Raw genomic sequence first — 17336 nt, forward strand, 5'->3', positions numbered from 1 at the left:
GGTATTCGTCGGGCACTTGGCTCTTTTTCACAGCACATAAGAGGAGGCGCCGCCACCATTCTGGCCTCTCCATTTGCTGTGAAGGGCCATGACACTTCTCCTTTGCAGGCAACACAGTGGTGTTGTAGAGCAAGTGCGTTGGGCGTGTTGTTGTTGTTGTTGTGCTTGTGCCACCACTGCCAACCCAGCAGCAGCATCATCAAATGACGTGATGATGAAAAGGAATGCTTTTTTTTGGTGTATTGGACAAATTCTGAAACGCACTAATGTGTAAGATTATCCACTCCCGCGTGGTGGAATTGCACACCGATGCATTACAATTTACGCGTTTGCAGCCGCCAGGGCGATCATTACTTCTCCCGCGCCGAGAGAGACACAACAGAGCCCTGTGGGTAATATTGACACATTTAATATACAGTGATTTAGCATCAAGCTAATTGTACAACAGCATTGATGGCCTACGAGTAACAAATGTTAGTGTGACGGGTAATAGTGCGCTTGTTGTAAGCCATAGTAAGGTGATACAAATATCTTCACGTTTCACCTTTATTAATAGCACGCGTCTGGAAGCTAACAGCCGCGGAGGAAACGAATCGACGAGCCATCGTGGATGGAATAGGGAGCGAATTGGAAAAGAGAGGTAATTAAGTCATTTTCATTTACACGGGCCAGCCACACACGCACTCACACAATCGCTGCATCGGTGGGAATCATGATAAGATATTCTCAACAGATGGCAATTGATTTCAGGCAGGACAAAAACAAATTAAAGTGTGTACTCATAATAACAAACAAAAAAAAAGACGACGTTTCCGTGTCGGAGCACCCGCCAAATAGAGAGAACAGCATCCAACAACAACCACGACGCCGGTGTTGACGATGACGACGATGATTACGATCATGGGTGGACGGCAACACTGTAGCATGGGGGCGTCGTCACCTCCGTGACTTTCCCTTCGCGCAATTCCGTACTCTACGTGATATACTGATTGTAATTTCACGAACACGCGCAATCTCCGCGCGCGCGTTCACAGGTGAGCGGGCGCACCTCCGCGTACTGACGGTCCCGCCAGCCGGGAGCACTGTGGGGTAAATGGAGGTGGTGGAGTTGGGGCCAAGTGAGGCTCGGTGTGTAAAATGTGGGGTGGAGGGCCGAGTTGCAAAGCGTGTCCATGAAGGCGACGTTAGGCGAGGTGGGAGCTCCTCTGGGAGGTGTGCCGCGGTTATACGCAACGCAGCGCGCGCTGCAAGAGGGCTCTCGGTGCGCCGAGGTTCGGTGCAGGGGAAACGTGGCGCGGTCAGACTGTGGGTGGGTTTGAAGGCGGTGGGGGGGGGTGGGCATGCGAGACACGAATGCATGCGACGGGTTCAAGGTTACGTGCACAATATGCCGCTTACGGCCGAGACGGTGCTTGATGCGTGAAGGTACAGTGAGGGAGGCGAGGCGGGGGGGGGATATGCGGGAGGGTGTAACGCGGCTACAGGCTAGGCAGAGCGACGCTCGATACAGGGGGTGGGGGGGGGGTGCACGCACGGTGAGACCAGCGAAGGTACGCCAGGGTGCGATGCGATTGCAGCGAGCTTTGTTTGGCTCTACTGCAGTGACATTAGGCGTGGTGCCGTTAGGCGGCAGAAAAGTGGATTGGCGTGGCCGAGATGCAATCGGGCGGTTGCGGCCGGTTGCACAAAAACACCGCGCGCGTATTTTTGTTCCCCTTTAGCTCGTACACGTGGGGAGGGAGGCCTTGACCCGGCAGTGGAAAGACGGTTGATAATGATGCTGATAGAGAAACTCGTACTGCTTGAGAGAACAAATCGGCGGATAATTCCACTTGAATGTTTTTTTTTTATACAACAGACCCCTCCGGTTAGGGGTTGCGACGCAGGTATGCGGGAAGCCTCCAGCGGGGGGTGGGGGGGGGGAGAGGCAAAGGTCACCGGGAAAGGGGTCCAGTTGTGAGACAACTACGAAGCACAAAGACCAACCAAGCCAGGTCCCCGCCTGAGCGATCAACCACCTTGGTGGCACGTGACTGAAAAATCGCTCGCACGTGGACGTCTCCGCAACAAATTGCGAGCTGTCGCGCAGACCGCTTGCCGCCCATTGGTTGACGACCAGAATTGACTTTGAGCCAATTTGTAGCGGCGGACCGCCGTTTTACACTGGACACCTGTGAAAAGGAGCTTCATAGCTCACCGAATTCCTCCAAGTCAAGATTCCGATTCGGATTCCCTCGTTGCGCAAGCGCTCGCTCGGACGCGGACAGAGAGTGGCGGCAGCGGCGGCGGCCGAGGCTGCAGCGGCACCAGATGTTGCACGACATTTGCCAGAGAGATTCAGCTGCGCGATCGCCAAGGTGTGGAACCGGCCCCGGAAAGGCAGGCATGGTGGTGGGCGGCAGGGAGCAAGGGCAAGCATGCGTGGGGGAGAGGAGAGACTGGGTCCAGCGTTCCACACGTACACACACACACACATACGCACCGTTCACGGCCCTGACGGTAGCACAACATTTCCAAAGTGCTTCACATTTATAACCGAAAACACCAAAAGTTTACTTTACAGGAGCTTAACGTCACGGGGGCAGGGGGCGGGCAGAGTGTGCTGCAGGAGCTCCACACCCTCACGGCGGCGCCTTCGCTCGTCCCCATACCCCTCCCCACTGCGCTCCGTGTGGAGAAACGTGGAGGGGGGGGGGGGGCACGGGGTGGGTGCTGACGAGCTGCGGGCAGCGCCCCCCTCTGTGTTGCGTGCGAGGGGAGGGGGGGCGAGACATGACGACGCTGAAGCGCTGGAATGGTGAACGAGGTGGTTTGGGGGGAGAGGGGGGGGGGTAAAGGAGATTGTGGAGTTTGCGGGGGTGGAGGGGGGGACGACGACGACGACGACGACTGGCCAGGGTTGCACGGTCACGATGCGCTCGAGGCTCAGCTCTTGAGCACGGTGTCGTAGGCCTGGCTGATGTACTGAGACACTTCGGGTGCCCTGCACTTCAACGAGAGCTGTGCACCGCACGTGGGCACGAGTGAGAGCAGAGTTGGGGGGGGGGGGGGGGGGTGGGGGAACAAGAAAACAATCAATCGATCGCGATCAATAACAACGTTGGCAAACAACGACGGTCGCCGTCATTCGTTTACCCAGTAAAGCATCGCCCGAGTCTGATGATTATTTTTACAGGAGGGAACTGAACTGGAATGTTTGGCCAATTCCATCAAAATGAACGTGTGGCATGGGGTAGGAAACTGTAACTCTGTGTGTGAAGGGCGGCGGGGGGGGAGTAACAGCACTCAAGAGCTCCACACAGGTCTACTTTAGAGTCCCCTGCTGCAATACCGCCGTCTACCGACTACCTTGCAACCGCCCGGTATTCCCAGGCAGTCTCGCATCCAAGCAATAACCCAGGCTCCACTCGGCTTAGCTTCCGAGATCTGAGGATATCCGGGTGCACTCGGGGCTGATGATTTGGTTGCAGGCAATTTGTTCGGTTCAGTCGTTGCCTTCATTTAATCAGAAAGGCCCCTTTAAACAAATCATCTCTCGTGTGAAAAAATCTGCCTGGGAATGAGGGCGCAGTGGCACAAGAGTGCCGCGGACACTACAAACGCGAGCGCAAGAAAACTACGCAACGAGGAGGAGGCGATGAGAGAGGGACTTAGTTACCACGACGCCAATCAAAAACGTAGTAACCCCGTGGGTCCACGCTTCGGTGAAAACGCCGATTGAGGTTTGGTCCGTAAGCAGAATGAGAATCTTTATCCTGGCGAAATTCGGTGATCTACGAAGCTCTCTTTCACAGATGTCCAGTAACAAGCGATGGACTTGAATGATCATGTTTTATTTATTTTTGTATGCATTTAAATAAAGCAACACTTGGCTTATTCACGAGTGTGAAAACGTATTTTTTTTTTAATTAAAATTTAGAAACAAACACCGCAAGGCTTCACGCCCTGCGGTGCATTGCCTTACAGCGCTGGGCCTGGCTGCTGAAAAACACAAACCTCGCGCGTCATCGCTTAATCGCTAAACGGTCAACGCAAGACCTTCCGAGCAATTCCCACAATACCTGCAATATCAATTTGAATGAACGGGGGGGGGGGGGGGGGTTACTGTGAGATTATAATTAGTTTGGGTTTTCATAAACTCGATCCACCAGGGTGGTGCACGCTGGACTGCACGCGAGCCTACGAACAAAACACCGCGGTGGCTCACCGACACTGCGCTCACCATGTGGGGTTCTCCTCTCCCCCCTCCCCCCCGATAACCCCCCCCCCAAACCACACCCCACCCCCACCGCACAGCCCACTGAGCCCCCGACTGCCCACAATGCAGGTGCCTTGCAGATGCACGCGAGAGGCGCTGAGCTTTTGTGAACAGCTGAAGGTCGATGGAATTTCCAGCGCAATGTTGGACGAAATTGCCAAAACACCGTTCGCTTTTCAATATTTCCGGTTCGCTGAAAGAACATAAATCAACTGGCGAATTGTTGCCCATGATGTGACAACTCGATTTGCTCATCTCTGTCGGGTGGTGGAGGGTTTATAGTAAAAAAATAAAATGTACATTATGCACGACACGAATTGGCCATCAGACTCGCGTGCATCCTGTACGTGTCCCTCTGGGCGTGGTGTGGAGCGGCAAAGGGCTGGTGGCGTTCTGGCAATGGTCACCGTGCCAATTTGCAAGTCACATTTTCGTTACCACTTAATGGGCTTGCGAGAGCTGGGGAAGAAGATTTTTGCGAAACTATGGCGTCCGCAGCCTTCGGGCGTCTCAAACGCAATCCCGGCTAACGTTTAACGTTGCACCAAAGTGTTCCGCGTGTACATTGCACGCTTGCGTTTTGTATATAATTGTCACGCGGGTACACAGTTACGCAGGTTTGAATTGGTATATAAATTGTGCGTCTATGCACGCTCGTGATTATATATAATTACAGGCACGTGTTTGTATATAGCGTAAATGGAAATATGCATATGCATATAACTCCCAGGACGTGTGTATCTTTGCGTTTGTAGCGGGGTGTGCTAAGTGCAGCGGTTAGCGTTGCGCTGCACTGCGATCCCGGCGAGAAGAGATCAAATTCTCGCTCATGGTCAACATCGATGGTGAATACACTGAACTCATCCTGGGCCTCCCCGAGTACGACTCGAGCCTTAAATGAGTACTTGGTGCGACGTGTAAACATCAGCACTGGGGAGACAAAGGCGGCCGGGCGTGGTGTTGATCAACCACCCCCTCGAGTATACAGTGCCCGCGCCGTAATCAGGTACTCGCTGACAGCACTTGCCCCTCCAGTCTGTTACAGCTATATGGGAAATCGTTGTCTCTTTGCGTGTACAACACTGCAAGCTTGCGGTTATATACAACTGCACGTTTGCGTTAGTATAAAACTGCATGTGTTGCACATCTGCGTACGCTTGTGTTTACGCGTGTTGCGTGTTTACACGCGTGCAATGTGTAATTGCGTCGGGTGGCATTTTGTGTTGGGGCACGCGAGTAGCCAAAGCGTGGCACACCGCCGCAACCAACCGCACGGAATTGCAAAACGCCACTTTTGCCACTCATCTCGCGCTGGCGACGCAGGCACCCGCAGACGTTCCCGGGCGGCGCAAGAGGAAGCGAATTCGTTTCTCCTAGTTATTCACGACAATATTAACCGTTCTCGTTATTACAACGGCAATAAGCATCACCGCCACCACCCCTACACCCACTATCCCCCCCCCCCCCCATCCCTTCTCTGGTCACCGCAAGCAGTGCGTTCTGTATCCGGCTGCTAAAATTGGCAGCAGTGATTAGGAGCGCAGCAGGAGGGTGCGTGCGGCAAGTGGAAGTTGGGGGAGCGAGCCGGAGCGATGGAGCGGTGGTGGTGGTGGTGGTGGGGTGGAACAGCGCGCTACGTGAAACGCCGCCCGTGCCGTGAATGCTAAGGTCTTCGCGGCGGTGGCTGCGGCGGTGATGGGGGGGCAGGGAGGACAAACGTGAGCAGCGAGCGTGCGGAGGCTTTGTAATGCGGTTAGCGCCGCCATTTATACACAACCGTCCCGGGCGGTTGCGAGACCGATTCTCTCACCACCAGCTGACCGACCCGACCGGCTGACTGACGCAACAGCAGCAGTAGCGGGCACGACCTCTGCGGTCTTATTATTTCCCCCCCCCTCTTTTGTGTGCTCTTGAAGCCATTGAATTACACATCGTTTTATTTATTTATTCCGTTTTTAATTATTGAGCCACACTATATCCCGGAGAGTGGGAGGAGGTGGAAAGGTTAAAATTTGAACGATCCGAGTGGGTTTTTATTGTGGTTGTCGATGCGATGACCCTGCCATGAAACGACAATGCCACATTGTACGGCACTGCAAAGGTGGGCAATCCATGACATTAGTCACCGCATGGAAAAAAAGAGAGATATACATTATGGAATTAATTCTGCCATTAAAAACATTAAATTACACAGCACTTATCCCATAACATGGAAAGCATCGCGAACGACTTCACATTGTTTTTGAGTGGGGGGGGGGGGGTTAAATAACGTTTGTTATATTAAAACTGTCATCAGGCGAGTCACATTCACAGCATTAGTCTAGGCTTCATTGTTGACACATTATTCAGAGTGCCGTGGAGGCTACTTTTTCAAATGCATAATTAGTTACGGCTCTTTGCACGCGAGCATTTTTTCGTTGCAACCAACGATTTGTGCTATTTACATTCGTTGAGCGAGAGACGATGCAGCAGCGGCTAGGGCAATGTGCCTACACCAGACCCGGTAACCCGGGCTCGATCCCAGTCCGCAGCTGATGTCTGCCGATTGAGTCGCTCTTGAAAAAAAGGGCTTTCTAAGCTCAATTGGCTTTACTCATTGGGGAAATAAAACTTCTGATTCTGGTAACGCGTGCGGCGAAGTGGCATCTGAGCCGGTCCCCTGAACTACCCTCTTGCGCCAACCCGCACAAAGTCGGCATGGTGAAGTATGGTCAAAACAAGCCCCATGATTGCTGAAACATTCATCCTGTAATAGGTTGGTTAAGACGTCACTTTTCACTTTCATTAGCATCAAGAATGTTTTTTAGGTTTTTTAATGTACCGTCTGACAAAATATTGATGAACCAGCGCAAGCAACGGGGTGCTTCGTACAATTAAAAACGAAAAAAAACATTCCCACAAATCTTCAGGGTGCTCTGCTAGCATCTCCTCGGGAAACGATGTGAACGTTCACCCCCTGGACCACCCCCACTCTCCGCTGCAAACAGCAACTGAGTCGAATCGATTGGCTCTCTCCAAGCTAATTAGTAATCGGAGGATGTACCAACAGAAGGTCACGCACCTCAAACCCAGAGAAATGATCAGTGAGAAAGTGACCCCCCCCCTCCCCCGCCTTTAATCTCTTGATGTATTCCACCTCCAAACAAACCCCCCTCCCCAACCACTCCACCCTCAATTTCTTAATTAATTTCCCAATCTCTTTGTGGTGTGGAGTTTGCCAGGACATTTGGAGGATGGGCATGCACAGATATCAGGTCCCTTCACTAGGAAAATGTTGAAAAGAAACGAGGAAAAAAACGTGCGGCCGCGACCGGACAAATTACAACACGCAGCAGAGGCAGCGACGGGGGTTACAGCTGCGCGGGATGCTGGGATGGCACAATGAGTCATCCCGACCGACAGAGTCTATAGGCTTAAGCCAGGGGTCACTACCACACCAAGTGTCCCCAGAGGACCGGCTCCCAGTTCCCACTGCCCGTCATGGCTCGCCATGCCCCTGCCCCCACCCCCACCCCACCCCATCTCCCTTAACTCAATACCAAAATATTCCGTAACGCTTTCCAACACGCATTTCTTCTTAAACGGTAGTGCAGAAGTGGCTGTCAGGGCAAAAGGGCGTTGGTAATATTTTTCAACACGTCCTTTTACAGCGCCGGTTTGTGCCTCTACATATTCGGCAAAACTTTGGTCAATTTGTCCCGGTTTTCAAGCGGGCAAGTCGCCAACAGCAACGCAACTTTACCGGTTCGTTCACATTGGGAACGTCCGTACGAGAGCTATCGTGCACACGCGTTACGGGCGAGCGGACAACAGGTCCACAGAGCTAATGCATTAAAGGCTAGAATATCAGCTGAAAAGCGTTACAAACACAAACCAGCCCTCGCTACACGCCCCCCCCCACCCCACCCCACGTGACAGTATCGCATTATTTCGACGCTCACGTGCTCGCATGCCACTTTGTGACAAGTGACGCTTGATAGACAGAGGACGTCAGATTTGACGCGAGTCCACGGACGACGCTCCGTTCTCTTTTTTTTTGTTAGTGGACTTGGCGAGGGCACTCGCCGCTCATTCCGCCTGTGTGTTTGCGTGCGCGCGTGAACATCTGTAGCCAGACGCGCCGAACACATTAAGTGGAATTCACCGCGTTGTAATTTAAAGCAATAACGGGAACGCGTCTCCGTGCCCGTACAGCCATTAGGCGGTTGTCATCTTCAGCCGGCACATCGGTTCAGCCGGCTCAGGAGTGAGCAGCTCTCAAATGGAAGGCTGCAAGGGCCAAATCCTGGTTTGGGGTTCACGCGGCTCATCAACCTCCCGGGGTAGATAAAAAAAAGTACCATTTTGCAGGCAAGTCAACAATGGTTGTCCCCACCATAGAAATAAGCGATTTACGACACTAGCTCAAGATTGTAAACAGAAGATGATCGCCGCTGGCTTCCCCGGATCATGAGGTGGAAACTCCACGTTCATACTGGCAGGAGAATGTCACTCTGTATTATGATCGATGTTGACTTGCCACGTTGGAGATCATTTTTATCGACGACAGAATGTCGATGATGATGATGATGGGTTGTGTTGACCGCTGAGAGGGATTATGAATGTGTGACCTTCTGTCCGTGCAACCGCACGACCCCACTGACGTTTGGCTGTGAAGCCATCTGGCTCTGCCCAGGGTGACAGTTAAACATAATAACCTGCTCTGCTTGTTGCATTGCAAGCCCACGAGAGGCGAGACAACGGGCTTGGGGAGGCTTTCTTCCAGCAATGGATAGATCATGGCTGCGGATGATGAAACCGCTATGCAAAGACCAGGAACCCATGGTAACTGAAAAGTAATTGCCCCCCCCACCCCCCCCAAAAGATACGTTGCAATTGTGCTCTTGGCACGATGAGACGAAGCAATATTCGGTCAGAGCTCTCGCTGATAGCAGTGCACCACCGTGGTATAAGAGGATGAATCTCAGAATGTGACATCATGAAACGCGTGTTGAAGTCACTTCATTTAGGCCCGTTTTCCACACGTCAATCAAAATTATACGCGTGTGTATTTTTCAATTCTCAAGGCGAAAATGAGCCAAATAACGCGAACCACTGCATTTAACTTGATGGGGTTTCTTGCGCACAATCATCAGTAACCGGGCAGAATCCATCAACTCAATACACTTGAGAACCACATTTAATCACAGACGGCTGAAAGCCAGATTAGAACCCAGCATCTCGGCTGTGCCAGCCAGCTCAGACGTATTACCCTGCTGGGTTTCCTGGCCCACCTCTGCCTGAAGTTTATTGCTTTAATGTTCCACCCTTTTGTCAGTGCACTTGCGGTTAAGCAGCTCTATATGCCGCGTGGGGTCACTGGACCATACTTCACCACGGTTGGTCACTGCGGGTTGGCGTAAGCGTGGAGGAGCGCGTTGACAGTCGGACGGGGGCAGGATTTACGTAACATGAGTCAATTACTTGACTTTGTTTCCTCGGCTGTTTATGTCCCAGCAGCAAATGCCACTTGCAATATTGACCCCCCCCACCCACCCACTCTTCCACGCGAGAAAATCACAACACTTGGGAAAAACAAAGCGACCTACGCTGTTGAGCAATAAGCGGCCTGCTGGGAATAAAATAGCGGTATAGAGCAAAACGGTTTTTAATTGCACAAGCGGAACGAGTCGTTGCCAAGCACAAGCAAATAAAAAGCACAGCACGCTCTAAGAAAATGCCAAACAAGAAGCCAAACCTCCAGATCCTGGATGGAAAAGCAGGATGATGGCATGCACGACACAAAAGGCAAGTAGGTTAGTGGAGCAACGAACGGCATTAAGAGACAATAACGATTTTCACGCGCATGCACACACGGACGGCGGTTTCCTTGGTTAGCTGCAACTTCACGTGCGCACGCACACACAATAATACGTGCGCGCGCACACACAATAATACGTGTACTCACATGGTTAGGCATGGACGTGTGTGCACGTGGGCAGATGCGCATGCATATATACGGAAATGCAGCCAGGTATGCTAGGTTATAAATCGGATGATGGCACCCAATGTAGCCCACACAGCACTATTAGCGAGCGCCTATTATAGGGCCAGCTGAGCACACCAGGGGGTGATGTGTCCAGGGCAACCAAATGGCTCCCAGGTGCTGGTCTTGACACCATACTAGGAAACTAATTTCAGGCCGAGTCAAACCCACACAGGTGGTACCAGCTAGGCAGACTGTCTTCAGACGCCAATTATCGATGATTCGCATGTCCGGTAGAAGCATAACGATTCAACCACCTGGCGGTTTGAGGAATTGTCGTGATTAGATCAGATTGTTTTGTTCCAAACACTGTTGTGAAAGCAGCGACCACTCGTGGCTGCAGTGGTTAAGTCAACCCATTACATACAATATATATGGATTGAAAAAGATACATTTATTAAATGCGACTCGATCCATATTTTAATAGCTTAAGAATCAATATCAATTATTAAGGGATGCACCGTCACGCCCCCCTCTGCTAACAATGCACACACAAATTGGGTGTTATGAGGTGAGACGTGCAAACACACAAACACACCGGTATACACTCACAAACAAAGACAAACACAAACATCCCCATAATCCCAAAACAGACTGTTGGGGCAAGTGATGTTAGCGAGCACCTATTAAGGCTGGCACGGCACACGAGAGGGTGGGTTGCCAGCACCCATGCAGGGCCGCCTTTGTTTCCCCAGTGCTGAAGTTCACACACTCAATAGGTACTCGTTTGAGGTGGAGTCAACTTCGAGGAAAGCCCAGGGCTGGTTCACTTATCCGCCACCATTATTGGCCATTAGTGGGAATCGAATTCGGGTCGCCAAGTTCATAGCGCAACACGCTAAACAGCTACACTACCGCTCCCCACTCTCACACAGACAAAGACCCCCCCCATAAAGCCTTAACAGACTGTTGGGAGCAAGTGCTGCTAACAAGTACCTATGAAAGCCGACATGGCACACGAGGAGGGGTGGCCAACACCAAGCACGACCGCCTTTGTCTCCTCAGTGGCGATGTTTACACATCATACCAGGTACTCATTTGAGGCCGAGTCGACTTATGGGGAGGCCCAGGACTGGTTCAGATAATCGTCACTGGTGTTGGCTGTGAGCGGGAAACCCGGGTCGCCGGGTTTGTTTTGCAGTGCACTAACCGCTGCACTACCGCTCTCCACTTTCGCAAAACACACACGCGTCCACACAAACACATACAAACTTGCATGCACACACGCACATAAACAGGCGCGGGCACACACATGACAAAAATAAAGAGAGACCAAGCGTAAACGGAGCGGTTGCGGGCGGGACTTCGCTTAGCCTCCGCGGCACAAAATTCAAAGCAGCAGCAGCAGCAGCTCCCTCGCACCCGGAGACAGAATCACGATGCAGGGGCCGCCACGCAGCAGATCACTAATCGATGAGGTGACCAGGCCAGAGCGAGAGACGCACGCACGCATGCATGCACGGCAGATGCTCTCTTCTGCAGCCACCCCCTGACGGAGCTCCCTGGAGCGTGCAAGCTATCTGTTCGACTATCGGGGACAACACTGGGCTGCCGGTCGGGTGGCCATGGGATGTAGTGTATAATAAGAGCAGCGGTGGTTGGCAGCGGCTCCGTTTATCAAGATTCTGTTTCTGAGAGAGTCAATTCCCTATTGAGTGTTGTGCGTGTGTGTGTGGAAACGGGTTATCCCTGCAGAAAACCCACGTTTGAAAGGATGCCCAGGTATTCCCAACACCATAGGGCATTGCGCAATGTAAGCGATACATAGATTATGCCATGCCTTTATAAGCCAATACCTGAGCTCAATAGCTTAGGTAAAGGCAATACCTAAGCTGAAGGAAAAGTAAATAGGGACTAGCCAAGCATAAGGAAATGCCTATATAGGGAAAGATAACCTTAGGGAAAACCCAGTATCGGCAATACTTAACCCTAGACAATACCTATATCGCAATACCCAAATTCATGCCAAAATCAAATAAGGAATACTTTGACGTGCCTATATTGGGCAATTACTGTACTTTTAGAAGGCCATAGGGCCTTTGTTTATTTAAATATAGACGTAGGCCACCAAGGAAGAGCAGTAACCGCCTCAAATGACTCTGTTAGGTCACCATTCGGTCTTGGCAATTACCGTAATTATCAAGATGGAACGCTACGTGCGGCGCGGCAAATTCCTACAAATATTTTATTCACGGCAATTACATAGTATACGCGCGCCGCAGTCCGCATTACTTAGGTGTGTGCGCGCGACACCTCGGGATGCGCAAGCAGAAAAAGCCCTCTCTGGGCACCAGAGTAATTGTAAACGTTAGCGGTTATTTCCTCCGAGATTCCGCGGCAGATAGCGAGCGCGCGATCACAGCTCTGCGTCGCCGGCGCGCTAATCCTGGCGACGGGCGCCAAAGCACACCGAGTGCCGCCCCGCACGCATGGTACTCTGCTCGTGCATTGCCTGCACTTCTATGCCCCCCCCCCCCCCCCTCCATAGTTCACCAAGCCGCTCAGTGCGGGGTGGGCAAAGGTGGCGAGCGCAGGGAGGATATAGGTACAGCATAACAATAGTTATATGCACCGACTTTCGCTGCCCACAAAGTAGCCCTGCAGCAGCACATTGTTATGCCTAGTGGTCACCCATTCAAGCACTATCCCAGGCTCAGCCCTGCTCAGATTCCAAAAGCCAATGAGGTCGGGTGCATCCTGGGCACTTTTGTTCCCAGCGGCTGTCACTGTACACCTGTGCATGAGGACACCTGTCGCTGTACAGGTGTTCTTATCCAGATAGCAACCAACATACACGCGTCCTCCTGCACGTCCCCGCGATTAGCAAATCACAGGCATCCCCCTTCTGTGGACATGCGCGCGTCCATCTGCGCCTGTCCGAATTAAAGTCCACGCAGGAAGGGAGCTTCGAGTGGCAGGCGTGCGAGTGTGCGTGCGTAAGCGTGAGTGAACACGTTTTTTTTTTATACCGGGTAAGGCCTACTGAGCTACGCAGCTCTTTTACAGAAGCGACCTGGCCACAAACGACCACTCAACGAAGTGGCTTATCGTGTGGAAATTTACAGCAGCCAAATACTCTTAAACGCACGTTTCTAAATGTGGATGGAAAACAGTGGAGGAAGGACCTGGAGAAATATCCACGCGATCACAGGGAGAACATGCAAACTCCAAACATACCACGGGCGTCAGGGTCGCAATCGAACCCACAAACTCCTGTATACCACGCGAGGTAGATAACATCTCCTAGCCACCGTAGCAGAAAAGCATCACAATAATACGGGTCCATCTGTGACTGAGCAAGAGCGTGCCGTACCGTGTAGTTGGGGTTGCCGGGCTGTATGCGCAGCTCTGCGAGCACCCAGATGCCATTGGTGAGCTTCAACGACTGGTACAGCATGTCCTGGCCCTCTACGTTCCTCTTGGCGATGGTGAACACATTGTTGTTCTGCAGCTTGCTGGATACCGAGTCTATGGGGGAAAAGACACACCAAGCGCACCGACACATTATCAGATGACCACTGGCGCGCCACCGCAAAAAATCGATTACCACGTTTCCCATCAAGATGTAAGAGAAATAACTTGAATTATACGTATCGCAAGCGTCCTGTTTTAAAGTGGAATACATCGAGTAGCTTGTATTGTTTTCCAAAACAGAATCGTTTCTCTCTAACGGCTACTACTGATGCTGCCGTGGTACAATGTGTTATTTTTTTATTTATAACTGCCTGTGATTGTAAAGGATTCTGCAAGCATTGCTTATGTTGACTAAAAACACATTCACTGAGCAGTATACAGAATGAGTTTATTAGACAACACATTAAGGATGTATACATTTTTTATCGTGTTTTTAGAAGAACATTTACATTTGTATCCATCCTATCTATTTTCATAACCCGTTTTAATTTAAATAAGTAGCACTTGCGCAACTAATGAGGTAACTTGAAAACATGATGATAATCACCACCTATATTTAAACTCGTCCTTAAAATCACCACCATCATCCGTTAGGATGCATTTTCCTCTCGTCATTTATATATTTGATTTCGGTTGGCATTGGCCCAGATCATGGGCCCCATCGTGTCGATGTGGGGACTCCACAAACATGAGGTGATCACTGGTGACTACAGTGTGCTGATGAGTCTTAATCAGAATAAAACTGGTCCATGGTTGTCTATCACTGCTGCTGATGGTGGCTCAAGACAAGAGGACCACAATGCACTTCTTCAAGAAATGATGGTGGTTTTTTTTTTTTTGCAAAGGCACAAATGGCTGCACAGGTGGGCGAGCCACGATTCAAAGTTCCACCATACCTTTTGTGAGAACCCCTAATGACATGGACCTGCCCACACCAATTTTGCCTACCTTATAATAAACAGTGTGATGACGATCATTATCATAACCATTGTAACAAAAGGAAAAGTACAATCAAGCAATAGTCTCTTAGCGTGCAACAAAGCAGCTCAAAATGAAATGAATGCATTTGAATTTCAAAAGATAAATTATAATTGTATCCATTTCCCTACATCTGCCCAATTTAATGTAGAGTACATTTAAATAAAATGAACACAATAACACGGGTCCATTTCCGTTGCTGGGGAGAAAGGACAATTGAGCGGCAAGTACGCCACTCGCGTGCGCCTCAAAGACCCAAGGGGATACAGCCAACAAACCTGAGAATCTGGGTTCAAATCCTAGATTTCAGCCACCCGTGATTGGACTGTGTGGTTGATATCAGCCCAGCCATAAATGAATTTGCGTAAGAAAAAAAAGCCATCACCTTCAATTTGGTTTTGTACGGGAAAAAAAAAATTGGTGAAATCCCAGCTCAGAAATTTTAAAACATTAGTTTGATCGTCATGCAGAAATCCCATAGTAGAGTGTGTGCAAGTCTGTGGGGTCTCTATGTAAATCTATGGATGGGTCTGTATGTTAATTAAAGTGAGGTACGAAAGGTGGCGAGTATGTAGTCTTATCGCAATCGGCAAAGACGCGGCACAAGAAAAAAAAAACACGCAAAACAAATTTGGCTCGTCAACTTAGTTCAACGCATTGCAGCTCTGATGGTGAAAGCATTCACTGCTTATTTGCCACGCCATGAATATTTTTGTTTCAGAGAAATCCACCACCGAGTGCACGCCGAACCACCGAGTGTGGATACGAGTCTAGAGAGAGCTCTGCGGAGAGACTGCGGTCATCCCGTGGCGCGATGACGATCAGTACAATTGGAAAATAATTTGAAGAGGGGGGGGATAAAGAAGAAAAGCAAATTAACTGCGGAAAATGTCACCACACTTCCAATTTTTCATCCCCACATCTGCATTACCAAGTTGCGCCCGTCATCAGGATGTCAACGGGCACAAGGGACGTTGTGATGTCCCAGCTGACAAAATGCCACTTCTTTATTATTATGCTTCCAAAAGGATTATTTCCTATTTAGATTCTACATGCAAACGAGTATCGACAGGAGAAATCACGTGCCCCAAATGATATAAAAACACACCGTGCAAGACTAAGCCACCTTTTAGGGTGTGTGGGCTGCAATGTTAATGCTCAAAGCCAGACAAATGGTAAATTTAAAAAGTAAATTTAAAATTAATAGGGTTCTGTGTTAATGTCCAATGCTCAACGAGCCAGACTACGGGAGCTTTGAGATTGTTTCCATTTAATGTTAATGCCCAGACCAGACTAAGGCACATTGAAAATTAGTATGGTTCTTTCTGTGTAAATGCCTGAGGCTTACTGAGTCAGACTAAGGCAAACTCTCAAGATTCTTCGAATGCAATGTTCATATCCCATATTCAGAGCCAGACTGGAGTACTTTTAACATTCCTAGTGTTTAACACTAGTGCCCAAGAACCAGTATCAACAGCAGCAGAGCCCATGGAAGGAAACTGCTAATTACTTGATGAAGCGATGTATGCAATTGTCTTTCTCCTCTAATGAGGAATCGGGGAGGGGGGGGGCACTTATACCCATTGGCAGCCCCCCACGAGAAGCGGAAATTACACATGGCCATCACTTTGCGTTACTCCTTCCTTTCTCTGCGATGTTGTAATAACGTCAATGCCCACCAGTATTGGCTCTCTCTCGAAGAGGAGTCAGAGGCACGAGGAGGGGACCACGTCAGGTGGGCAAGGCAACAGGCCGGACAGTCAGCCAGCACCAAAAATCTGCCCCCAAACTCCATGGTTTTCTATATATTAAGATGGTATCGACCAACTATAGGAGGACATGGAGAAACCCCAAGTGAGCAAGGGGGCAACACGATCCCATACACAGATGGAACAGATGGAGTCAATATTTTATGCACTACCCTCTCTTGGCAAGCCATGGTATGGCAACTTGATGCACATGGGAATGGGAGTTTCACACTATTTGTGCAGTGACCCACCAACCCTGGATTACAGGCCACATTAGCAAATTAAAATTATTCAATGGGAATCGGCACCTTCAACATGGACCGTCTGAATAAATAGAAAACGTGTTCAGCCCCTCTGCTAGATTTAGGCCGTGTCAGTCGAGGAGGTTATTTGACCATGCTTCACTACCTTCGTGAGTGTGCTGGTTGGTGAATGGGTGGTGGGGGGGAAGGGGCAGGGGGTCGGGGGGGTAGCGGCGAGGGGGGGGGGAAGTCACCTAGGACCAATTTTAGATACCGCTTCACTCACTGCTGATGTTAGCTGTTAGCAGGAATCGAACTCCGGTAACACGGTTAATCACGCAGTGAGCAACTACTGCCACCACCACCCTACACGCACGTGTATTACTGATGAAATACCGTGTGCGTTGGTGACATTTGCGAGAATGATTATTTATTGATCATCGCAGCGCGTCCACATACGAGTACACGCGAATAGCAGAGAGAGACTACGTACGAACTCAGGTGAATGGCGGCGAGTGACCCCCGGCGCGTGTTAAAGAGGTGACAGCGTTACACGCCTCAATTTATCTGAAAACGCGAGGCGGGAATGCTATTTTCCACCGAGAAAAAAAAAATTCTACAAGAGTGAATCTGGGTCTCCAGGCCTAGACCGCAGCCACACACCCCACCAC

The 17336-nt window shown here is 50.4% G+C and overlaps 1 protein-coding gene across 6 annotated transcripts in view; it reads right to left on the reverse strand.

Annotated features, from left to right (window-relative positions):
• Positions 1-393: 393 nt before the first annotated feature.
• The window catches only part of LOC116950183 (AP-1 complex subunit beta-1-like), a 71890-nt gene continuing 54947 nt past the window's right edge, over positions 394-17336 (reverse strand). For all 6 annotated transcript variants that reach the window (XM_032967744.2, XM_032967745.2, XM_032967740.2 and 3 more), the window contains 2 exons: positions 13597-13751; positions 394-3000 (listed from right to left, as the gene is read on the reverse strand). In XM_032967744.2, coding sequence (XP_032823635.1) covers positions 2926-3000; positions 13597-13751 — 230 coding nt within the window. In that variant the 3' untranslated portion in view covers positions 394-2925. The remainder of the gene's footprint in view (positions 3001-13596; positions 13752-17336) is intronic.

The sequence above is a fragment of the Petromyzon marinus genome, chromosome 38 (assembly GCF_048934315.1).
Source record: "Petromyzon marinus isolate PM22_M1 ecotype Great Lakes invasive population chromosome 38, UKy_Petmar_22M1.pri1.0, whole genome shotgun sequence".
In the NCBI taxonomy this organism is placed as follows: Eukaryota; Metazoa; Chordata; class Hyperoartia; order Petromyzontiformes; family Petromyzontidae; genus Petromyzon; species Petromyzon marinus.